Source organism: Corylus avellana, chromosome 7 (genome assembly GCF_965113065.1).
Source record: "Corylus avellana chromosome 7, dhCorAvel1.hap1.2, whole genome shotgun sequence".
In the NCBI taxonomy this organism is placed as follows: domain Eukaryota; kingdom Viridiplantae; phylum Streptophyta; class Magnoliopsida; order Fagales; family Betulaceae; genus Corylus; species Corylus avellana.
In genome coordinates this window covers 20,049,892-20,074,243 of record NC_142496.1, presented here as the reverse complement: position 1 = coordinate 20,074,243, position 24,352 = coordinate 20,049,892, and the positions used below count along the sequence as shown (strand labels likewise).

At 36.2% G+C, this 24,352-nt stretch overlaps 1 protein-coding gene across 1 annotated transcript; it reads right to left on the bottom strand.

The window, feature by feature from the left end:
- Nucleotides 1-3,912: 3,912 nt before the first annotated feature.
- On the bottom strand, nucleotides 3,913-5,713 carry LOC132184723 (homeobox-leucine zipper protein HAT22-like). Its single transcript, XM_088518228.1, has 3 exons — nucleotides 4,938-5,713; nucleotides 4,743-4,822; nucleotides 3,913-4,430 (listed from the first exon to the last, which is right to left on the bottom strand). Exons 1-3 carry the CDS (start codon nucleotides 5,394-5,396, stop codon nucleotides 4,148-4,150), a joined length of 822 nt encoding a protein of 273 aa, XP_088374354.1. The 5' UTR covers nucleotides 5,397-5,713; the 3' UTR covers nucleotides 3,913-4,147.
- Between the last annotated feature and the right edge of the window lie 18,639 nt (nucleotides 5,714-24,352).

Here is a 24,352-nt window from a genome sequence, read left to right as displayed (position 1 = left end):
CCCAAGACTCAAAATTTCCCAAGTGTCATTTTAGATCCATTTTCCCTAATTTTCCCGTCAAACCTTATTTCTTATTAATCCTTAAGCCCTCATTAAAGATATCTTAACCCTATTTTACATTAGGTTATTACATTTCTTCCCCCTTATGAAAATTTCATCATTGAAATTTCAAATCTCAAAATCCATAGAAAGGGGGCAGTAAGAATACATCATCATTAGGAGTGTTGTAAGGTCCATGCTCAGTTGGCTCCTTAGGAATCTCGTCTCGCCCATTTTCCGGCACCGGTCCTATAACTCCATTGTCTCTATCTATCTACAAAAATACGTCCAAGGTTTCACCTTCTAGTTGCTCTGGATTTGTGTCCTCGTAGAAGTGTGGAAGGTCGTCGGGTAGATTGTCAAGGATTTCATAGTCAATGTTAGCCACGCTATACTAGTCATCGTCGTACTCAACCCTTATTCTCACTCACTTGAAAGAAAAAAAAAAAAAGAAAAAAAAAAAAGAAGAAAAGAAGAGATAGTTGCATTCACATTCAACATATGTGAGTATCTTGGCCAGGACCCTATGCTTCCTAAAAAGGAAACAAATTTCCCTTAGTCGACTACCCTCATATGCCAATCTAGCTTGATCAAAACCATTCACAATTTTCAGAATCATTCCAAGTGTCAAACTATCATGAAGAAAAGATTCTCAAACCTTAAACATGTACAGGTAATGGGTATACATATTTAACTCCTTGATTTTGCGACAATAACTTGACTATTGAAATCCTTTTCGTACGCAAAACTTGTTCCTAGCGGTCCAAAATCCACATGAGCACTTTCTTGTTGGTCAAACCCTCTTGGATCTGCTGAGGTTCATATTCAATGAATTGTCTAGGTCAGCAATTTACTTCCTTAGCATCCATACATGGAATACATTGTGCATACTTACTAGGTCTAGCGGTAAAGTAACTTGGTATGCCACATGGCCCTACTATCTTGGTTTCCTCGAAAGGTCCTACTTTTTGAGGGCTAAATTTATCATTCTTTCCACATCTCATGAGATCGTTTATAGGTGATATCTTCAGGAATAATTTGTCCCCACTTCAAATTGCAACTCATGAGTGGCAATCAATCTGCAAATGGAATACAGTACTTAACTTCAACTGTGTCTCCATCTCCTTCTGCAAACTTTGACAAAATCTAGAGGTAAATCAAGGGTCACAATCTGATACAATAGTGGTTTGCACTTCATGTAGTCGCATTATGTTTTGAACATACAATCTTAACAGCTTATTAATGGAGTCCTTAACATTCATTGGGAAAAGTGCGCAATCTTAGTCAGCTTGTCTACCACTACCCAAATTGCTTATTCTCCGATTGATTCCCTCTGTAATCCCACCGCAAAGTCCATGACTATCTTGTCACACTTTTAGTTGGGCATGAGTAACAGCCAAAGGTTCATGACGGTTTCAGATGTTTCGCTTTCACTTGTTGACTTGTGGGACACTATTTGATGTAACTTGCAATGTCCCTCTTTATATTATTCAACCAGTATATCATTTTCAGATCCTTGTACATCAGAGTGCTTCCGGACTCGAACACATCTGATTATGCTATTCAAGCATTCCACCCTCTAAGAGAAATGAAGTCCAAACCCCACCCCCCCCCCCCCCCCCCCCCCCCCTTTCCTTTAATGTTCCTTGACCTTCTAACATTTCATGCCGTTTTCTTAAGCAGCTTTGATTTTTCTAGTAGTTTTGATTGAAGTACTAAACTAGCAAAAATAGTAGACCTTCCCTCTTTTACAACCTTTAACCTCAACTTCTTGAGGTCTATGATTATTTGTGGCCAATTTATCCTTAAATATACTCCTCCTCCTATTGACTTCCTACTTTATGTGTCTACTACTACTTTAGTGTTGCCTGGGTGATAGTTGATGTTGCAATCATAAGCCTTAATCAACCCTAACCACCTCCTCTACCTCGTATTTAATTCATTTTGAGTGAAAAAGTACTTTAGACTCTTATGATTTGTTTAGATTTCACACATTTCGCCATACAAGTAGGGTCTCCAAATATTGAGAGCAAAAACATCAGCTTCTAGCTCTAGGTCATACGGTGGGTAGTTATGTTTGTAGCTCTTCAGTTGTCGTAGGGCATAGGCCACTACTTTCTTGTTTTGCATAAGGACGCAGCCAAAACATTTTTTCGACGTGTCACAGTACACCATGAAACCTTCTAACTCCTTCGGGAGGGCTAGCACTAGGGCAGTCACTAGTCGCTTCTTCAGTTCTTGGAAGCTTTCCTCGCAACCATTGCTCCACTCGAAATGATCAATCTTTCTTATGAGAGCAGTCAAAGGGCTCGGCAACTTAGAAAAATACTCTATAAATCTCTTATAATATAGTACCCCAAGTAATTACTAGGCTATATTTGACATAAGTAAAGGGGTTAAGGGTTTACCCAGCTCATTAGGGTTTGATGGAATAAGAATTTTTGGACCTTTGGTTCTGATCAAACATTCAGTAGGAACCACTGAACATTTGATGGGGACCACCGAACCTTTGCTGATAGTATGTCAGGAAATTACAGATAAAGCGTTCAGGCATATGTCCAAAAGTACATCGAACGTTCGTGGGGACCACCGAACGTTCGTTGACCAAGTTTTGAACCATTGGGTAGTAACCAAATGTTCAATTTATTGTGCAATAGTACACTGAACGTTTGTCCATGGACCACCGAATGTTCGTTGACCTTCAGAACTGTCACAACAGAGCCACCAAATGTGCATTTGTACTCACTACGTCATCGGGCTTACCCTTGTATTCTTTTCCCTCTATTATATATATTTGTTATGTATATAGATAGTTTAGCAGAAGATGGATACTGTGAAACATCTAGTTATTATGGAGAACTTAATCTGGTTGACGCTTGATGACTTATTACAAGATTAGATCGGTTGCTCATGGTAATTAGTACTTTTGGGTTATACTGTAGACTTATAACTTTTGGGTTATGCTTGTCTATTAAAGTATAGTATGGATTCCTTTTAACGGTGATATGTATAGTGTGACTTAATGTGATGATTAATGTTGATAGAATCATAATATTTTCATTGCTTAGTGTCCTCTTTTGAGGAGTAGAGATCTTTAAGTCTTATTTTTTTTAGAATGGTGGAAACGAACTCAGGGCGTTACATATAATAACCTTCAAACCCCAAAAGTTTCTGATGCATATTGGTCGGTTTTTCCCCAAAAAGCACTAGCTAGTGCAGTCAAATGGCCTGACAGCTTAGAATTATTTTTGTGTTACATATTTTGTTCGTAATTCTTTGATAATTGGGTATCTTGTCAGGAACTTCATGAGTTTTTCAACTTCTCTTGCGAAAAATGTTCTATATATATTTTATCATTATCCTTGATATAGCACGGAGTTCTTCCTTAACTAGAGAGATTTGGTTTGTCGGTGCAGTTCGTTATCAGTATCCTTTGAAGAGTTTGGAGGCATGATGAGCTGAATACCTTCAAAGAAACAAACTAACATTATATCCGCGTAACATACTTGTTCCCAATTAAGCTTTTAACTATGTTAAATGTTTGGTTTTCATCTTTTGTCTATTTTTTGTCCATCTTAATACAAAAGATAGGCAAGTCTATCATTGAGTATGTAGGATCACATATGGATCCCACAAATTCAATACTAAATTTATAAAAGAAATAGACAACTCAAACAGACAACTTTTCCTGAAAAGTAACATAGAATATATAGGTGGGTATGACACTTCTCCCATTTAATTAATCTTGGTAATTGTTCGTTAATTTGACAGTTGTCTAATTACCATATTAATTGTTATAAAAATAAATAAAAATATATATTTATCAATTAATTGGCATGGCCTTGCGCACAAACCAATCCTTGCTGTCTACAATTGATGACAAATCACAAAATCTAAGAATAATCCCTTCATCCACTACATGCTTTTAAATAATTACAAACAGTTGGGGGAGATAGGGGAGTAGAGAGAGAAACTCCCTACAAATTAACTTAATTAACTAATTCTTATATCACAGAAATAGTCTATACAAATTAATTAGGCTAAATCTTCCTATACGACACAGAAGCCCTGAACAAAAATGTCGGTGGTTCGGGCCTTTTACATTTTCCTAGCAAGCTGCAGATGGATGGTTGAAGGAATTATAGAAGTGAGGTTTTGTGGCCACAATTGAGAAAGAAGTGGTAGAAGAGCCATCCCCAGCATTACAAATCCTTTCGCAAGAAGGGCACATCGTGAGGGTGGCTGCCGGAAGCTGCATATAAAATGGCGCAGCTAGTTTCAGCGATTTCAGCTCTTGGAGCTCTTTCTGTAGCCTCTTGTTCTCCTCTGTTAGTGTCTCACAGCATTTCTTCAACAATTCACAATCTACTTCTGTTTGCTTCAGCTTTGTCCTATATATAGAGTGGAGGGAAATTAAGAAAAAAAAAAAAAAAAAAACTCATTCATTCAAACATAAAAACTTTGGAGAAGATTATCGAAAGGGGTTTCTAAGTCATTCGCCCTGGTGCCTCGTGACCCCCTAAGACTGAAAACAATTTCTTGGTGTCATGCTCGCCTTGAAAAGTCTGAGCTTTACCTAATTTATGTGCAGGAGGCGCTTTGCATGGTGTTTCGGAGATCTAGTCGGGCACGAAGCCCCGGATACCCAGTTAAAAAAAAAAAAAAAAAGTTTGGAGAAGATAATTAAGGTTGGTGAAAAGAACCTTGCTCTTCTGTTCTGGAACCACACTTCTACTTGTCGCGGCCGTAGACTCAGCTGCCGTGATAAGTCTTGCTTTTGCTTCTAATAATTCAAAGAAAAAGAGAGAAATTATCAGTCTGAAAAAAGAAATGCATCACTTATATATATATATATATATATATATATATATATATATATATAAAGAAAGATGGCATACAGGGCTGAGAGTGGCGTGTTCTTTAAAGCTATCTTCTAAAATAGCAGATTGTTCTTTGGTAAGCCGAAGTTTCTTCCTTGGACTAGCCTCTTCATCTTCATTGCTCATCCTTGAGGAGACTTTCTCCACTTCAACCTCTTCACCCTCAGATGAGTTAGAAAATGAAGAAACTGCACTAAGAGAAGATGCCCGTTTATGCAAATTATGCACAGATTCACCGGATACTTTTCCTGCCTCTTCCATCTCTGAAGCCAATTGGTCTGTGTAAGTTCCATCTGATGGCCCCAAAGTCAGAGAAGGGAAGAGGTGGTCAAACTTTAAGGAGAATTTCTCCTTCTCCTTCTTCCTCTTCTTCTTCTCTTGAGGATCAGGCTGCAAATGATGAGTCTCTGCAGGCTTCTCATGGTGGGAGGCTAGGGCAAGAGCGAGGCCTGTGTTGCAAACTTCAGAGAGAGCCATTGTATTAAAGGCTATTATTCTTGTTGAAGTAGAGCACGCAAAATGAAAACTATATATGGAGGCAAGCTCTTCTGGATCCCAAAAATGGAGGAATGTGTGTGAAAAGGTCCTCTTGTGAGATGGTTATGGGGGCTGAGTATTAATCAAAGGAAGGAAATGATTAGAGAAAGGAATCTGATTCGTGGAATTATGAAATTCCCATCTCTCTTTGTCCTCATACGTTGACCATAACAAAGAAATCTATCTCTCTCTCTCTCTCTCTCTCTCTTCAAGTGTGCAATGTATGGAATTAAGGCATGCGTGGAACAACAAGAAGGAAAGTTGATGCACATAAGAAACGCACGATAAAAAAAAAAGAAGGTATTTAGGCGCTTTCTACCTTTTTCTTCTTAATTTCACTTTCCAATTTGTATCAATATATTTATTCTACAACTTGTGTCCATCCCGTGCATAGCACAGTATAAACTGTTTTCTTATTGCTATTAATATGTGTCCGTTAATGATTATAATCACTTAGAAACACATAGCTAAAAGTTGAATTCATAAACTAGTGAAATGTGATTAAGAGGTAAGAGTTTGCACAGGTAATATATATCATATGTTGAATAGAAAAATATATATATATATATATATATATATATATATATATATATATATATATATATATGTTGAATAGATGGCCACGTAGGTTATTTTCTGCCAACAAACCTGTGTGCCGATTCTTAACTTTATTTTGCAGGTTCTCTTGACCGATCATCATACAACAATTAATTTATTATACAACTCGTGTCAATCCCGTGCATATATAACACAAGAATTATTGTTTTAATAATACTCTTTAATATATGTATGTGCTTTAGTAATTACAGTCACAAAGCATAAATACTAAAAGTTATTTATATAAACTATTGAAAAGTGCCAAAGAATTACAAAAAGAGTGTATATTAATTAATTAGCTACAAATAAACATTTTCCACAATCATGTTGAGAAAGATAGAGATTTGCGGTATATATATATATATATACTAATGCACTACTTTACACTGTATATGTATACGTAGGTGTAAGGTGTTGATTTGATCATGTAGTTCTAGCGTGACTGCTGTCGTTGGAATAATTAAAGTGGTGATTAAATAAATGAATTATAAAATTATAGTAAATAATTAACTTCTACTATTTACGTTAAGTGGAAAATCTAATGGCGACAACTCTGGTAAGGGACACATATATGTTAACACATCAGATATGTCATGTGTGCCACAAACAATGTACACCTAATTGCAGACCAACCAAATGTCCCCCAGTACAACATGCCTTATAATCACTTGATCACTATTGGCTCTTTAATCTTTATCGAGAAGTTACTTTTCAATCAACTTTGATTTTATAATCCTTGTAGTTTATTTTGACTTGATTTCTAACGGGGAGATAAGATGGCCGTTAATAAATTAGATCACTAATTAATTAATAATTAAACTTAATTAATTAAAGGGTTATTTCAGGGAATTTGAAACCGAAAAGCAGAAGGAAAAAAGGAAAAGAAAAGAAAAGAAAAAGTAACAATCACATCATCACACCTGCTACGTATGTGTAATTAATCCTTTTTTTTTTTTCTGAATTAAAAAGAAAACTCAAAATTGATATTTTTAATTAATTATGCTGTTGACAGGGGTGCAACATGCAATAAAACTGACGAATTATGACAATTTTGCACCTGATTTATTAAGCATAGATCAAGTTCAAGACCTGGGGAAAATTGTGGGAGGATGGATCTTCCCGTAATCTACCTAATTTCTGCATATCTGCATGCAACTTGCGCCACTAAGCAAATTGTTATGCATGCGTCACGGGCCAATCATATTCTCTCTCTCTCACTAAATTAGAAAAAGAACTAGATGCTAATAATAATGCTTAAAGTGTAACGTAGATTACAAACAAAATCCAAAGTAGGAGAAAGAAAGCAGACAAAGGTGATGGCTTCTCCATATGGACGGTTGGTGTGATAGAAAAAGTGACGTGGAAAAGCCAAACAAAGAGCATTATCCCACACTCCCAATGGTCGGCTGGCCGTATAGCTCGGGACACATCTGAAACCTTATCTCCAACACCACCCTCTTGCTCCATCATTGCCAACCTCTACGCTCCATAATCATCATCACCATCATCATAATAATCATCATCATCATCCTTTAGAATCGAATGCCCCATCATGCCAAATCATTAGTGGGGTCCTTTAGCCTATCTCTTGCCGCCTCAAGGCCGCCTGTCCACACGTACATCAGCCGTCCATTTTCTAATCAAAATTTAAAACTGATTCATTTAATGGTGTATATGATATTTAACGGTGTATATGATGTTAATAATAACAAATCTTTTAAATTCGACCATTAAATTGATACTATTATTTTTAAATGAAATGAAAATGATACGCCCATAAGAAAGGAATAGCTAGGGTTACATTTATCAACTAGGAGGAAATGAGATAATAGATGGGTTGGTTGGTGACATGAGAACCAATATTAGTGCTGTAGGGTATCCTTTATTTTCAAGATTTGCATTTACCTTTAATTTGTCGTTTGGGCAAGTGTTTGGTTTATAAAAGATTATAAGTCCATTCTAAATCCAATTTTTTTTTTTTTTTTTTTTTCTGAATTATGTTTATTGCTTTGTCGACTGTTTCAAAGTCAATGTCTATATATGATGCAGCCCAGAAACTTGTCAGTGAAGGCTCGTACAATCCTATCTTAGTGCCCTCTAAGATAACTTTTCATTACCTAACACTAATCTTTGATTTTCTTGAAACAAAACACTGTTAAACCAATGAATTAAAGGTAAAAAAAGTTCATTCCCCCGACAGTTAGATGTCAAATCGACGAGAAATTCTCAATTATGACTCACACAATTGATTCATCTCTAGATTCGCCGGTGGATCAACCGTACCTTGTGGCAATAATCATTTCCCATTATCACTTAATTTCAAAAGAAAAGGATGGTTTACCTTACAAGTTTGCAAATGTCTGTGGCCTAACTACAGTAGTCAAATTAGGTTAGGTTAGTCTAAAGATTACAATAATAACAATTAACCATAATAATAATAATAATAATAATAAACATCTTTTTCATAGTGATTTAGAGGGATGGAATAAGTTCCAAGTGGGACAACATAGTCTAGTCAGCGTAACATAAGCCTCTTTGATTTGAATGAAATGAGAGCATCAGCTATGCACCGACTCTTTCCAAAAGCAACGGTTAGCTACCCCACTAGTGTTGCTTTTCAATCTTCCTACTATTTGTGAGGGGACTAAGCCTTCGGATGAGAGCATCTTGCTTGCTTGCTTCCTTGCCCTTCCAATGGAGAGAGAGAGAGAGAGAGAGAGAGAGAGAGACCCACCTCACCATCCGCGAAGGTGGCTACTGGTTCCCTATCGATTTATCATGCTACTAAAATCAACAAGCTAGGTGTAGAGAGGTCCACATGACATGATACACATGAGGAATATAATAGCTAATTCGACATGTCTAGCTAGGCTCCATTCCTATTAAAAGCCCTCGTATTTCCTCTTATTTCAATCTGAATATTAATTGTTTCGGGTGATGTAAATGAGAGAAATAAGATGCGTTTTCAATACTCTTCTAAACCCCCTAAAAAAAAATACCATTGGATAGCTCATCAATAAAATCTGAAAAGTAAAATACCAAATTATCCTTTACATAGGCCTAATTAACCATGGCGGATTTCCCCCTTCAAGGATGTCTACATGCTTAACAAACCATTGGATGGCCTCAAATTACAAGCATCACACCAATGATTTCCCCCTTCAAAGATGACTAAGCATAGTTCAATCTCACAAGTATTGCATCAACGTAGTTCTTGTGTATATATAGAGTTGATATAATGTTAGCTATAATGATTTGGGGCAAATTCAGGAGCTCAAGAAATACTTGGAGAATTCCTTCAAGCTCAAGAATCTTGGTTCCTAGGAATCGAAGTTATTCGTTCAACCAAAGTTATCTTCCTATCCCAAAGAAAATATGTACTAGAAATACTTGAAGACACTAGCCTCCTTGGTTCCAAGACATCCCATGGAGCATAATATGGCACTTAGTGAGCATGATGGAGAACTTTTAGTAGATTATTCTTCGTATCTACCATCAACTAGTTGGGAAGTTAATCTACCCAACCATTATGAGACTGGACTTGGCATATGTAGTGCACTTGTTAAGTCAATTCATGGATAAGCTGCGACAACCTCACTTGGATAAGACATATAAAGTATTATTGTATCTTAAAAAATCACAAGTTTGGGTGTTTTTTAATTAGCAACTAGTAATATCAAATTACATGCTTTCTGTGATGCATACTAGGCACACAATAGAGACACTCGAGTCGACATTCAGTCACCAGGTATGACACTACATTTTCCTTAATAATTCACCTATTTCTTGGAAAACCAATAAGCAAACGATAATCACATGTTCTTTAGCCGAAACAAAAAATAAAGATATGACTTCTACTTGCTATGCAATCATCTAGCTAAAACAATTATTGACAGACCTTCATATATGATACTTTCCATGAGCAAAATTGTACTATGACAACAAAGCAGTAGTCATTCACATTGTTTTGAATCCCATGTTCCATGAACAAACAAAGCGTATAGAGATCGACTACCATATTGTTCGTAAAAAGTTACAAGCAGCACAATCCAAACATTCCATGTGCCTACCAATCAACAATCTGCTAATGCATTCACTAAAGCATTAGGTTCGAGACAGTTTCATAACCTCCTTGAAAATTTGGGTGTCATGAATATCCACTCCAATTTGAGGGAAAGTGTTGAGGAAGGTGTTGAAGCAGTTTTCCGAATGATGACGTAGAATGGGCCTTGTAAATGGTTTGACGATTGAGGAATCAACCGACTGTAAAAATCAAAGAGAAAGGATCAAAGTTGCTGGCGTTGTCCGGCCGGCGATAGCTCCGATGCCTAAGTTAGTCACAGTGTTTAAGAGAAGATATAACTTGGAAGATAAAGATAACCAGAGATATTTGGTTAGGGAGAGGGAAAAAGAAGTTGTTAAAAACGGAGAGGAGACCTCCCTTTTATACGCATTGGGTTGTACCTGTTTACCTGTTACTGTGGACTTATCGAGAGTCTACGTGTCGAGTAATAAAAAGATGAATAGACTATTATGCAGGTACATTTAATATTCCGACAATAACCCTTGGTAGTCCACGTAAGACTCGGCATACCGAGTTTTAGGACCGAGCGTCGTGTATACCGAATTCAGATAAGTATGAAATTTACTGAGCATAGGTTTGATGAACAGTAAAAATAACCGAGTTTAAATGATGGGCCGGCGAATCATCTTAGCGGGCTCAACACAGCCGATCTATGATCCAACAGAAGGTAATCAATACCAAGATGGCAATCATAAGGATACATTACACCAAATGTGACGCCCAAGAAAATAATAACACATAAAATAACATTTGAAAAATATTATTGAGCATGAATAAACCTTAAAAATATTTTAATGTAAAGATCAGGACTACCTAAGATATTAAAAAATGGAGCTGAAACTACCAAACTAGGGCTCGAACAATACAGCCTAGCCGACTAAGAATAAGGTTCGGTCGACTGAGACTTGAGGACACATGTAGCATAGAAATTTAAATAGGAAAAAATGGGAGCTCGATCAGCTAAGACACATGTCAGATCGATTGAGACTGCACAAGATGGTTATGTCAATGAGTTGAATTTGATGGGATTGCTCATGTTAGGTCATTTGACTCAGTCATGGACTATTCAAACCGCATTTAATGCAATGTAGGCGGATCCTAGTCAACTGAGCTCCAGGCCATTCGACCAAGATACATGGCACGATTTCAACGAACTTAATTAAAAGGCACGATCAACCTAGACTATGACTAGAGCCTCAAGTTAGCTTGTTTTATTGCCCAAAATCTCTCTCTCTCTCTCTCTCTTGGAAATACTTAGGGACGTGTGTGAGTGTTGTGAGGGGAGGTTTTCAAGTGACAAAGCCCTATGAAATTGAAAATTTAATGCAAGCTGTAACGAGGCGCTTGTGTAACATTGTTTCATGAGTTATAACTTCCACACTCTCTTTGTCTATTCATTATAGCTTGTATTAAGTGGTTATGATGCCCAAGTAACATCGTATTTATGTGTAAAGTTCAAGTACATTGTTAATATTATGATAACCACGAAGGTGGTTATGCTATTATTTCGAGTTGTGGTAAGATAGATGTAACACCCTGGTCCCATATTGGGAACATGAGAAAAAGCCCATATAGAGTAAGTAGTTTATAAAGATAGTCATGAGTGTTAAGTCCCACATTGCCTAGTTACTAGGTAAAACTGGGCTGTATAATGAATTCTAAGGAAGCTTCAAATTGATTAGTCCTTTTGGAGTAATAGTGTAGATGTGGCTAACGCTTTTCCCTAGGTCATTACAAATGGTATCAGAACCATCTAGTAACGCCAGCTCATATATTACTAGAGCACTGCATGACGTAGCCTTGACGAGGACGTCAGAAATTTAAGAGGGGGAGTTTGTAACACCCTGGTCCCATATTGAGAAGATGAGAAAAAGCCCACATAGAGTGGGTGGGTTATAAAGATAGTCACAAGTGCTAAGTCCCACATTACCTAGTTACTAGGTGAAACTGGGTTTTATATTGAATTCTAAGGAAGTTTCAAATTGACTAGACCTTTTGGAATAATAGCGTAGATGTGGCTAGCGCTTTTCCCTAGGTCGTTACAATAAATGTTTTTGAAATATTTTAAAGACTATATGTTGCGGGTTTGCATATATGTTGTAAACATGTTTAAGTGTGTCGTTTTGCTACCTAAATTTTGTTAAAATGCAAAAATGTTTAAGAGTTAGAGTATTGATAAAAACTAAGGTTAGATTTGAATGTTCGATGTTTTTCAACAATGCCAATCAATTCAAATCATTGTATATGTAATACCCAGATTTTAACCCTAGTTAAAAGATGGAGTAATTTAGACCCTATAGATAGTAGGAATCAAGTTGGGCTTGAGCAAGACGAGTTTTTGAACTCAGAAGGACCTCCGGGGCAAGTTTTTGGCCCGAAAGATCAATCCACATCAGAAGTGGAGTGATCCTTAGCCTAGAGGATCGATCCTAGGGGCTTACTAAGGATCAATCTTCCTTTTTTTAGGATCGATTCTCTCACGACTAGATGATATTTTAGGGTTTTCGAAGCCCTCGTACGGTTGTGGAGATATATATTCATCCATAAATTTCACTCAACCTATTACACGAATTCCAAGATTTTCATAGGCTGCCGAAATGCTAAGGTGAAAAGAGAAGCTTTATTTCATCATGTCAAGAGCATGTTTGAGAGTTTCGAAGCCCTACAAGGTGAGTGTGATGATTAGTTATTGTTTTCGTTGTCATTGCATTGCTTTCTTCCCTGCTATGTTAGTACCAGATTAGATGTACTCAAACATGGCAGTGAAGATTGGCAGCAAAGCCTCAACCAACACCATGACAACAGTGGGGAAAGATGAGGACTTGACAGCAAACTCATTTGATTACATCCTTACCTACTAGGCCATCTCTCACTAGCACCATGGCAACCGTGAACTAAGCCCATGCGTTGACTTTTGAGGAAGGAAGAGGATCGATGGTGTGGTAAGGATGTGCTCAAAGAGTTTGCTGCCACATCCATGTCGATCGCATACTCTAAGGTTTGGCACGATGATTGGTCTCAAAAGAATCGATGCCAGAGGTGGGCATAGTGGTGTACCGACTAACCTTTAGCCTAAGTTTGACTAATCCTTTCTTTTTAGGTATTTTCGGCCATTAATTTTCCTATTAGGTATAAATCGCCCATTTGTAACTTTACATGCTTTAGGGAATAGGAGCAAAGTGAAGAAGTCACTAAGCAATTTCCATTCTAGCAAACATCTTTTTTTCCCCACCTACCCATTATATGACTCACTGCCTGTAGATGGGGATGACATCTTACTAACCTCTTTCACTCTGTCGCTAAATGGGTTATTGCTCACCTATATAAGGAGGGCATATCCAAGTTCGAGAGAAGGGGGAGCGTGAGAATGAGGAGAGAATACTCATACACATCTTTTTTTTTTTGACATATCCGCACAAAAGGGGGGAGGGTGATTCGAACTAGTGACCTCCGCTTCATTAGACATGGTTACAGCCGATTGAGCTATTTCTTGGGAACAATACTCATACACATCTAAGAAGGGGATAGAGCATAGATGTAGAAACACTCTAGTAAAGGCTAAGCGAGGGCTCAAAAAAGAAAAGACCATTTCTCAACTGCATCCACTAAGAATGAACTTACTACAAGTAGAGAAGGAGGGGTCCATTATGCTTTAAAAGGCATGTGTAAGTTTTACTGCAAAACTGGGAAATAGGATGTGTTGCTACATAAGCACTAGGTTATATCCTCCCCCCTTTATCCATTCCCTTCTGCTTTCATTTTTGCATATTGTGATGCATTCATAATCATGGATATTCATTTTCATGTTGAACCAAACTAATGTTTTCATAGTAATTTGTCCTCCTTGAACAAATAAAGACATTTTCTTGCTAAACCAAAACAGGTTGGACCTCTTCCCGTCTTTATTTAGTGGGCGTTGGGACTTCGCTAATTTGTTTGCAAGCCCTTAGCGCCTTAGTAGCCATCGACTCATCTTGTAGTTGTGAGTTTTGGGCTTGACTCTCTCCATTCATAATTAACCCAGGCCTAATGTAACACTCTAGGAAAAAGTGCTACCAACATTTGCACTATCAACACAAAATGACTAATTAATTTGGCGTTTTTCTAAAAATTCTTATAAAGCTCAGTTTCACCTAATAATTAGGAAATGTAGGACTTAGCACTCATTACTATCTTTATAAACCACACATTCTATGTGGGCTACTCATCTTCTTCCCATTATGGAATAGGGGTGTTACAAACTTCCCCTCTTATGCTCTTGACGTCTTCGTCATGGTTACATTATGCAGTGCTTCAATACTACATAGCATGGCGTTACTAGGTAGCTTTGTTTAGGGTTAGGTTTGTCACCTTATTTACTAAGTGACGCAAATAATTATAATGTTGACCATTGCAGTTAACTAAATGTGATAACAAATGCATGATAAAAGACGTCATTGATTTCAAACTTCACTTAATGCGGAAACATTCAATCAAAATTTCTAGAATAATATCATAACAGTAATAAAGATTCATAAAACTCTTATTAAAATAAAAATTTATGTAGATGTTACAAATTCCTCCTCTTAACCTCCTGGCGTCTTTGTGAGGGCCATGTCATGCAGTGGTCCACTAGCAACCACATGGTTTTGCGTTACAACTTGGCTCTGATACCATTTATAATAAGCTAAGAAAATGTGCTAGCTAGCCACAACTGTGTTATCACCTCGAAAGAACTAGTCAATTTGAAGTGTCCTTAGAAATCTTTATAAATCTCATTTTCACCTAGTAACTAAACAATGTGAGACTTATCACCCATGGCTATCTTTATAAACCAGTCACTTTATGTGGACTAAACCTTATCTTCCAATATGAGATGGAGGTGTTACACCTAAACTTGTCCGCTTGACATTTGGAAAGGATTTAAAAAAGTACCCCAACAAAAAGACAAAGGAAACAAATTTCTTTCCTTTCTCCTAGTGTGATTCTGTCTCCTACACTCCTACTACGAGGAGAGAAAAATTTCTCTCTATAAATAAGAAGACCACACTCCTTCTGGCATATAGTAAACAAAGGGACTGAGGAGATCGTTGTTGTAAAAGAGCAAAAGTTTTGTTTTTAACAAGATCAAGGTAATCTCAATCTCTATAGTTTGAAATTTTAATTTTGGCTTATGCAAACTTGATGATTATGTCTTATTTATTCCATTGCGTATATGTTTTTCCAACATAAATTATCCAACACACTTCTCTTTGGGTATTGAGTACTTAATTCACAAACTTTCAATCATTGAAAATGTGCCTTTCTATTTACATTTGGACTCTTGTCTCACGTCCAAGTAGAAGTGAGAGGAAATGAAATGCAACTTGACCCCTTTTTGAAAGAAATATTAGGTGTTTATTTTAACGTGCAAACATCTACCTAGTGAAATTTGTGGCACCAAGGCTATTCATCCACAAGCAACCTTAGCCGAGTACTACTAGCCCGTATTTTTTTGTCGATTATGATGACCCAAATATGCATCAACTAATCTAACTTGATAGGCAGAATCAGGGGTGGGTGAGACAGAATAAATGACTTCTAGATCTAGCTCGCCTAAAATATTTGGAAAATAAATGGAATTCTAAAACTAATTAACCCCTAGAATGTGATCGAATTTTAAAATTAAGAAAATAAATGACATTCTATAAAGGGAAGGATCTAGATTCTAGACATAATGAAGAAGGACAATAAATAGGCTGAAATGTACGTTCCCAAATGGCCCATTAAGAAAAATATCACATGCTATATTCCTTGTTCTCTTTTTTTTGATAAATATTCCTTGTTCCATTGATTGCATCGTTCAGTAAATATTAATTATATATATAATTTTAAAAAGTTGATTCTAGTTAATATGTAGATTATATGCTATTGTAAAGCAATGAATGATAGTTTTTCAACTTCTATCTTCTGGTATCTTTAAAGAGAAGTCTTCCCATTCTTCAGGAAATGCTCTATCCTCTTTAAAAATTCTAACAATGATAATTTGAGATTCTATATGATAAAGGCTATGTTTGGTTTCCTTTCCAATCCAGGAATGAAGATGTATCTTGCTTAGTTTTCCTCAAATTGATCTTTCTTTGCAACAAAAAAAAAAAAAGCACACACCTTAGTTAATGTTTTTTAAATATGCAAGCAAACTAAATTGGTCATACGTTGTGCAAAACATAAACGAAAAAGAACATAAAATATTATAATATAGTAAAAAAATAAAGAAAATTTGAAAAATTTATAAAATATGATATTATCAGTCTCTTTTTTTCTTTTTTTTTTTCTTTGTCAATTATATTCTTTAATATTTTTAATCAATTTTTTCAACTTTATCTTTAATCTTGTCCTTGTGAACAAAATCCTAGCTCCACCGTTGAAATGAACCAAATGTATTTTTGGTATACAGCTGAGCTTAAGCCCAACAATTTATCTCTAACCTAGCCCAATAAAACAGTTTGTGCCTAAGCTAACCCAACAAAGGAGCTTGATATGGATTGGCCCAATTCGATCTTGCAGTCGCTTACTTTGCACCTTACCAAACAAGCTAATGAGCTATGATTCCCCCCAAAAAAACAAATAGTGTTAGAATTTAAGATCTGTTTAGATTTGCGATTTCAAATAAGTATAATTTAAAAGTTGTAATTTGAAAATGTTAATTTTAAAAAACACATAAAATTACAGTTTGACTTTTAAAATCGCAGTTTAACTTTTTAAAATTGTGCGCTTTCAAAAAATCATATCGTTACTTGTGATTTGAAAACGCAGATTTTTTATGTTTTTAAATCGTAATTTTTAAAAAATATAATCCCAAACAATTTATATTTTACGATGTGGTTAAAAATTACACTTTTTATCTATAAAATTATAATTCCAAAATCACCCTTAAACGGCTAAAGAGATGAATCATCTCTACATATATGGCAAATGCTATTTTTCATTCCCCTCACCATCTCCTCACTATCTCCTCTCTTGTTTTTATTTTATTTTATTTTTTTTTTTGAAAAAATCAAAATGTTGAAAGAGGGAGGATGGTGGGGAGATGGTGAGGGGAATGTATTCTAGCATCCCTCCTATATATATATATATATATATATATATATATATCCGATATATTCTAGTTAATTTCTACAGGAAAAAATAAATAAATTTATTAATTTCTACAAAATCAAGGCATCGTAGAGTGTAGAATTGATAGGCCACTAACTCACTATCCATGATGTGGAGAGAAACATGGGTTTAACTGCCCATGATGTGGAGAGAAACGTGGGTTATGTTAATAGAGAACGTGTGTTAATGGGTAGTTTTAGTATAGTCTTTAAATACTAGTTAGTGAGGGTTGTTGGGATATGATGATTTGTGTAGAGTCCTAATTCTGTTGTGGTTCAACTCCCACCCTAAGTGGAGTATTATTTTGTTTATCTTGTTCTGACTGGGACCCACTAGGGTATCAGAACGTATTATCTTGTTTATGTGTTTGTATTGTGGTAGAACTCCAGCCATAAGTGGAGATTTGTAACGTGTATTATCTTTATATTATATTAAATATTAATTGTGTTTCTATATCTATTTGGGACCTATCAATTGGTATCAGAGCATGGCTACTAATCGTGAGAGGATTGAATCTTTGGAGGCAGACGTATATGACGTTAAGGAAGGCATTCAACGCTTGGAGGAAGGAGCAACTAGCTCCGCCGATCGCATGCAAAGAATTGAAGAAGCCTTAAATGAAATCTCAACTCTTCTTTCAGTACAACATGGACCAGTTAACCGTCAACCATATTGCACATATGAGCAGGGTGGTCCTTCAAGAGGTTTTCATCAAGGAGGGGCAATTGGGGGACAAGCGGTGGTGCCACGTTATGCCAAAATGGACTTTCCACGTTATCAAGGAGATGATCCCACCGAATGGTTGAATCGGGTGGTACAATTCTTTGACTATCATGGCACGCCCCCGGATCAAAAGGTGGTGTTGGCATCTTTCCATCTTGAAGGTGAGGCTAATCAATGGTGGCAGTGGCTGCAGAAGGCTCATCAAGAGGAAGCTATACTGATTACTTGGGAAATATTTGAACTGGAACTATGGGCTAGGTTTGGGCCAACCGACTACGAAGATTTTGATGAGTCTCTGACGAAACTAGTACAAGAAGGATCCTTACGTGATTATCAGAGAGAGTTTGAAAGATTGGGGAACAAAGTTCAAGGGTGGACTCAAAAGCATCTTATAGGAAACTTTCTTGGTGGTCTTAAACCAGAAATTGCAGAAGGGGTTCGAATGTTCAAACCCAAGACGCTCAAAGATACTATTAGCTTGGTTCGCATGAAGGATGACCAATTGTGTCAGCAAAGGAGGGCCAACGAGTCAGAATTGCAATCCATAAATTACTACCCAACCACTATGCCAACTATTAAGAAAATCTCTTGGGATGAGATGCAAAGGAGACGTGCAAAGGGTTTGTGCTTTAATTGCAATGAGAAATTTGTTCATGGCCATAGATGCAACATAGTGCAAGCTTGTCTAATTGAAAGAGATGGGTCTGTTATGGCAGAATTGGGAGAAGATAAAAATGAAGAAAGTGAAGACATTAATTCAATGGGAACATCTGCCACTAGGGGACGTGTTCAGGAAAGTGGTTACAAACCTTCAACTTCAAATTCTCACGTTAGACCTTGAGGACAAGATGCTTGCTGAAGAGGGGAGGAATGATAGGCCACTAACTCACTATCCATGATGTGGAGAGAAACATGGGTTTAACTGCCCATGATGTGGAGAGAAACGTGGGTTATGTTAATAGAGAACGTGTGTTAATGGGTAGTTTTAGTATAGTCTTTAAATACTAGTTAGTGAGGGTTGTTGGGATATGATGATTTGTGTAGAGTCCTAATTCTGTTGTGGTTCAACTCCCACCCTAAGTGGAGTATTATTTTGTTTATCTTGTTCTGACTGGGACCCACTAGGGTATCAGAACGTATTATCTTGTTTATGTGTTTGTATTGTGGTAGAACTCCAGCCATAAGTGGAGATTTGTAACGTGTATTATCTTTATATTATATTAAATATTAATTGTGTTTCTATATCTATTTGGGACCTATCAAGAATCTAGAGTGCCACTCCCATTTTTGTAATTACGTGATTGGGTGGGACAAACTATTTTCTTGTAACAGGGGACGGGGGCTTCAGGCTTGATACTTCCTAAGTTGACCAGCTAGAAGTCAAAACGGGTGGCCTTCAGAGTTGGCGCATATTGCAACAAAATATTCTTTTTTATTTTTTTCTGGGCAGGGAGTCTTCTTACAATTTCTATAACAGGGCTCTGCAATTTCATAATTTCCATTTCTATTGAAGAAGAGAAGGCCGGTTCGGGTGGGAAAGGAGGAAGATGTGCTACCAGATGAAGTGCGAGGCTTGCGGCAAGACCACATGGGGCGGCTGTGGAAAGCACGTGCCTTCTGTTTATAAGCTTGTCCCGGAAGGCCACCACTGCCTTTGCCGAGAATGGCCGGGTGTCAAACCCGCCGATCATCCTGCTTCCACCGCCGACGCTTCTCAAACTTCTTCTTATTGTACTATTCTCTGAAAATATCTCTCTCTCTCTCTCTCTCTCTCTCATTTTTTGTGCTTTTCATGCAAGCTTTAAGAGAAATGGTCCACAGAAATCTCTGTGTTCGCGCTTTCATGTTGGGTGTTCATAAGGTTTCAAATTTAGTTTTTGATGGCAACGTAATGTTAAAAGATGAAGAAATTCGTGACTAAAGACTAAACTTCTCTCTATAATTCTCATTCTCTCTTCCTCCAAACAACTCCAAACAAGAAATCATAGAGGAGGGAAGATCTAATCTAGATCTTTCCTCCTCCGCTTCCCATTGCCTTTTGGTTTTTTTTGTGGTCTTTTTGGGTCTCCGTTTTTGGCAATGTGTTATAGATCTAGTTTGTGATGGAAATAAATTTGGATGCTGCACAAATTCTCATTGATATAAAATAATTACAATCTAACTATTAATAATAAAATAAATAAAATACAAGAGATGAAAATAGAGTATGGAAAAATCTCACAATGCTATAAAATCATGCAAGAGCGTTATCCTTAAAGGTTAATTCGTGCATCCTAGAGTGTATAACTTGGTGCGATTGAATCCTTTGACACACAACCTCACAGGATTAGACTACAGCATCTACCTTCGTTAAAGACGCACTTCCAATAATGAAGACTAGTAGAACAACTCTTTGATCTTCTTGATAAAAAACCGCAAAGAGAAAATAGAAATTGAATAGAATAGAATTCTATACAATTGGTCTTCTAGAATATGACAAAACTCTTTTATAAAGAAAATGAGTTTGCATTTCTTTCTTTTTTGTTGCAAACTCACTTTGCCATAGGATTGGGGATGTTTTCTCTCTTTATACAATTAATAACCAAATGGTCATAACATCAAAAAACAGTAAAACATTTGTTAATAATCAAATGGTCAAACTACAATAAAACTTGTTAAAGACTAACTGTCAAAATGGTAAAAATCAATTAAAACTAATTTTTATTTAATAGCTTATAACCAAGTAATAAATACAAACGGTTATAAAAGTTATATCTCATAACCAATAAATAAATACAAACGATTATAAACCAAAATGGTTGAGGTTGATTTTTATTTCCCATAAAAACTCATGAAGATAATACAAAATGATAAAACTTTTTCAAATAAATGAATGTTTGTAACAAATATTACAACAGTTTGTAGATCTAGATCTAAATCTAGTTCTTCAACCTTAGATCTGATCGTCTTCATCAGCCAAGACGTGTCTTCCTGTAGATGTCTACGATGCTATACGTGCTCCCCTACTACTTCTTGTGGAAATTTTATTTGTTTTTTTCTTTGATTTTTCGATTCTTTTTGTCCTGGCCTTTAAGTCGAGGATGTAAACGTTGTCTTGGCCCTTGGGTTGAGGATGTTAACTGTCTCCTGACCTTCGGGCCGATAATGAGTAAATCGGTGTGGGAGTTTATCTCTCACAGCCGAATTTTTTAGTTTTTGGTTGTTTAGATTTTTGTTTCTGTATTTGAGTTACTCATGTCTTAGATCTAGAGGCCTGTTTGGGATTGTATTTGAGGGGTCTAAAAATGCATTTAATACTCAAAAACTTCATTTGAAGAAAAAAGTATTCGTTTGTTAAAAAAATTAAAAGTGTTTTTAAGGGTCCAAAAAGCCTAAAAATAGACAAAACACATTTTTTGCAAAAACTTCATTTTGAAGCTTTTTCCAAAAAGCGTTTTTTTGCTTAAAAACTTTATTTATCAAACGCAATCCCAAACATGCTCATAATCTGTTATGAGCAGATCTATTCCATAACTTTAATTGTACATGGGGTAGCAAAAGTTTGAAGTCATAGATATGCTCAGTGTGTTATAAGAGTTTTATGCTCTTGATCTTTTATGAATAAAATTTACAGATTTCCGTTCAAAAAAAAAAACAAAAAAACAAAAAGATGAAGAAATTCATAATGCTATGAAAATAAAATGCGGAAATAATAAAATAAATAATATAAGATATTTTACATGGTTCGGTCAACGATTTACATACACACGATAAATCCCAGAATGCTACATTATGCTCTTATTCATTGATTGTATGATTTGAGTATATGGCTCTATTTATAAAGCTTTAGCATAATTTCAAATACAAAACAAATCTCTTAAATTAGGGGTAATTAATTACAAATCAAATCCACATTAATCACAAATCAAATCATCATTAATCAAAATGATTTATATCCTTAACATCCCCCCGCAAGATGAATGGTCTGTTAGCAATCGCTAATCTTGAACATTGAGCGGTTGGAATTGATGGCGCGTGATTGAAATATTGGCTGCTCTTAAACTTGAACTTCGGCTATTGTGGCCAGCATTGGCTACTATGTCCGAGATTTAAACATTGGCAACTTTTGGTCAGCATCCGTTACTTTGACCGGAACTTAAACGTCGACAACTTTTGCCCAAAATTTGAACATCGGCAACTTTTAGACAAAATTGGGCCAACTATGGGCCTTAAATGAGCCAAACATATGCCTCTTGTTAGAATATTCGGAAAATATAATATATTTTCCAAATATTCTCTATTTATGGGCTGATGTTGTGCAAAATACTACCTAAATTAATAGATAATATTTAGTATATTTTAACTCGCAAGTGCACAAGATCAAAACAATAGTATAGTGCAGCAAGTACGAGATTGATCCCACGAGGATTGTGATTTTGTTTTGCATTAATTAAAATATCAACTTGTCACGAAATTGATATTGTGAAAAAGAAATAAAAAGATCTAAAGACAAATGAAAAGGTAAAGGTAGGGCTTTGATATCCACCACTAATCATACTTAGATAATATAACAATATGCCAATGCTTTGATCATGTTATGCATATCTAATGTTTGTCAACCTTAGGGCATGGCGTATACTCCTAAGGCTATAGATTTTCCTAAGCAACGAGTTAGGTATGGCGTATACTCTAACTCTTTTCTTTCCTAAGGGATTTAGCATGATTTATACTAAGTTATTCCTTAGGAAGGCATATGTTCTATGGAAATCGACAAACACATGAGGCCTAGGACATGGCATATACTTCCGGTTTTCCATGTTGATTAACCTAAGAATCCGGTGTGGATTACTTTTGTTACTAATGTTAAACCCAGGATTCGGCCATCCAAATTGATTTAACTAACTAGTCTATACCACATGCATATAATGGACAGTCACATACATATGAGGAATTCATGAAAACAAGAATTAATCAAGTTAAATATCACAACATGATCATCACAAATGCGCCAATATTGAAATATTAAATAAGCATAATTAGGGATTCAATCTAGCCCTCCTTAAGAGTTAGTTACACATAATTAAAATAAAAAGAAAAGAGAAGGGAAAGAAAGAACCAAAAACTGCTCCTAGAAGTAGCCTCCAATCCTCTCCCCAAAGTTGTCTCCTTCTAATTGTCTCCAAGGATGATTTTAATTGTGAGGCTTAGAGGTCTATTTATAGGGCTTAGGAGAGTCCTAGAAGCCCTAGTAATCCTAGGAATTTTGGAGATTTAAGTTCAAGTTCAATTAGGATAAAGAAAATCTAAGTCCAAATCAGAATAGGATGCGCCCAGAATTGCAGTCTTAACTTACGGCGTGATTTTGGCCTTGTGGCGCTTCGAATTGGGAAAATACTATTTCACAATGATTTGTAGCATTTTGAGTTAACTTTCCAATTCCACTTCAATCACCTCAATCGGATATTTGAGCTGAAGGTTATGGTCAAAATACTGAGACATGTTCAGAATCTAATTTTTCATCCAATCCGATTTGACTTCAATGTGAGAAATTCCGAATTAATCATTTCCTCTATTTGATTAAACATAACCATGATTGGCTAAGCTCAACCATATCTTCTAGGTCTTCCCAATTTTCCCTTTAAGCTTGTAATTCTTCCAGAAACGCTTTCTTTTCTTCCAAAAGCCTAAAAAACAAAGAAAATACAAAAAGGAAGTAAAATGACCTAATTAACCAAAACCAAATGATTAAAACATGCAAATTAAGGGCTGAAAATATGAATATTTTAGCACTTATCAGTTGATTGTAATCAAATATTAGGATTGTAATTAAATCAAGGGGGTTTGATTACTATACTTGTATTTAGACATTACCCTATAAATATAAACATTGTATTGTAGACTAAAAAAAATTAATGAGCACAATGTAGTCCTTAGGAGTATTCCGAGTGGTGGACGTAGGTGTCTAATACCGAACCACCCGTAAAGTTCTTTGTGTTATTTCTCTCTCTTGCTTCCGCTCATATTTTCACATCTTCATTATTTCAACATGGTATCAAAGCATTGGTGGACGTAGGTGTCTAATACCGAACCACCCATAAAATTCTTTGTGTTATTTCCCCCTCTTGCTTCCGCTCATATTTCTGCATCTTCACTATTTCAACATGGTATCAGAGCCACTTTCTTGTGGCCTTCAATGTCATTGACGTTGTCGGGTGTTTTCTCCAACAATCTCATTGTTCCACTACATCCACCTGCCACGCTCCTCCATGCGTCACCACGTGTGCCACGCGCCGATCAAGTTCGATGCGATGATCTGAAAACCACCCAAGTTGGCTCATTTTCTTTTTATTTTTGGCCTAGGTCAACCCTGGCCCATAGTCGGCCCTTTCAAAGTTTT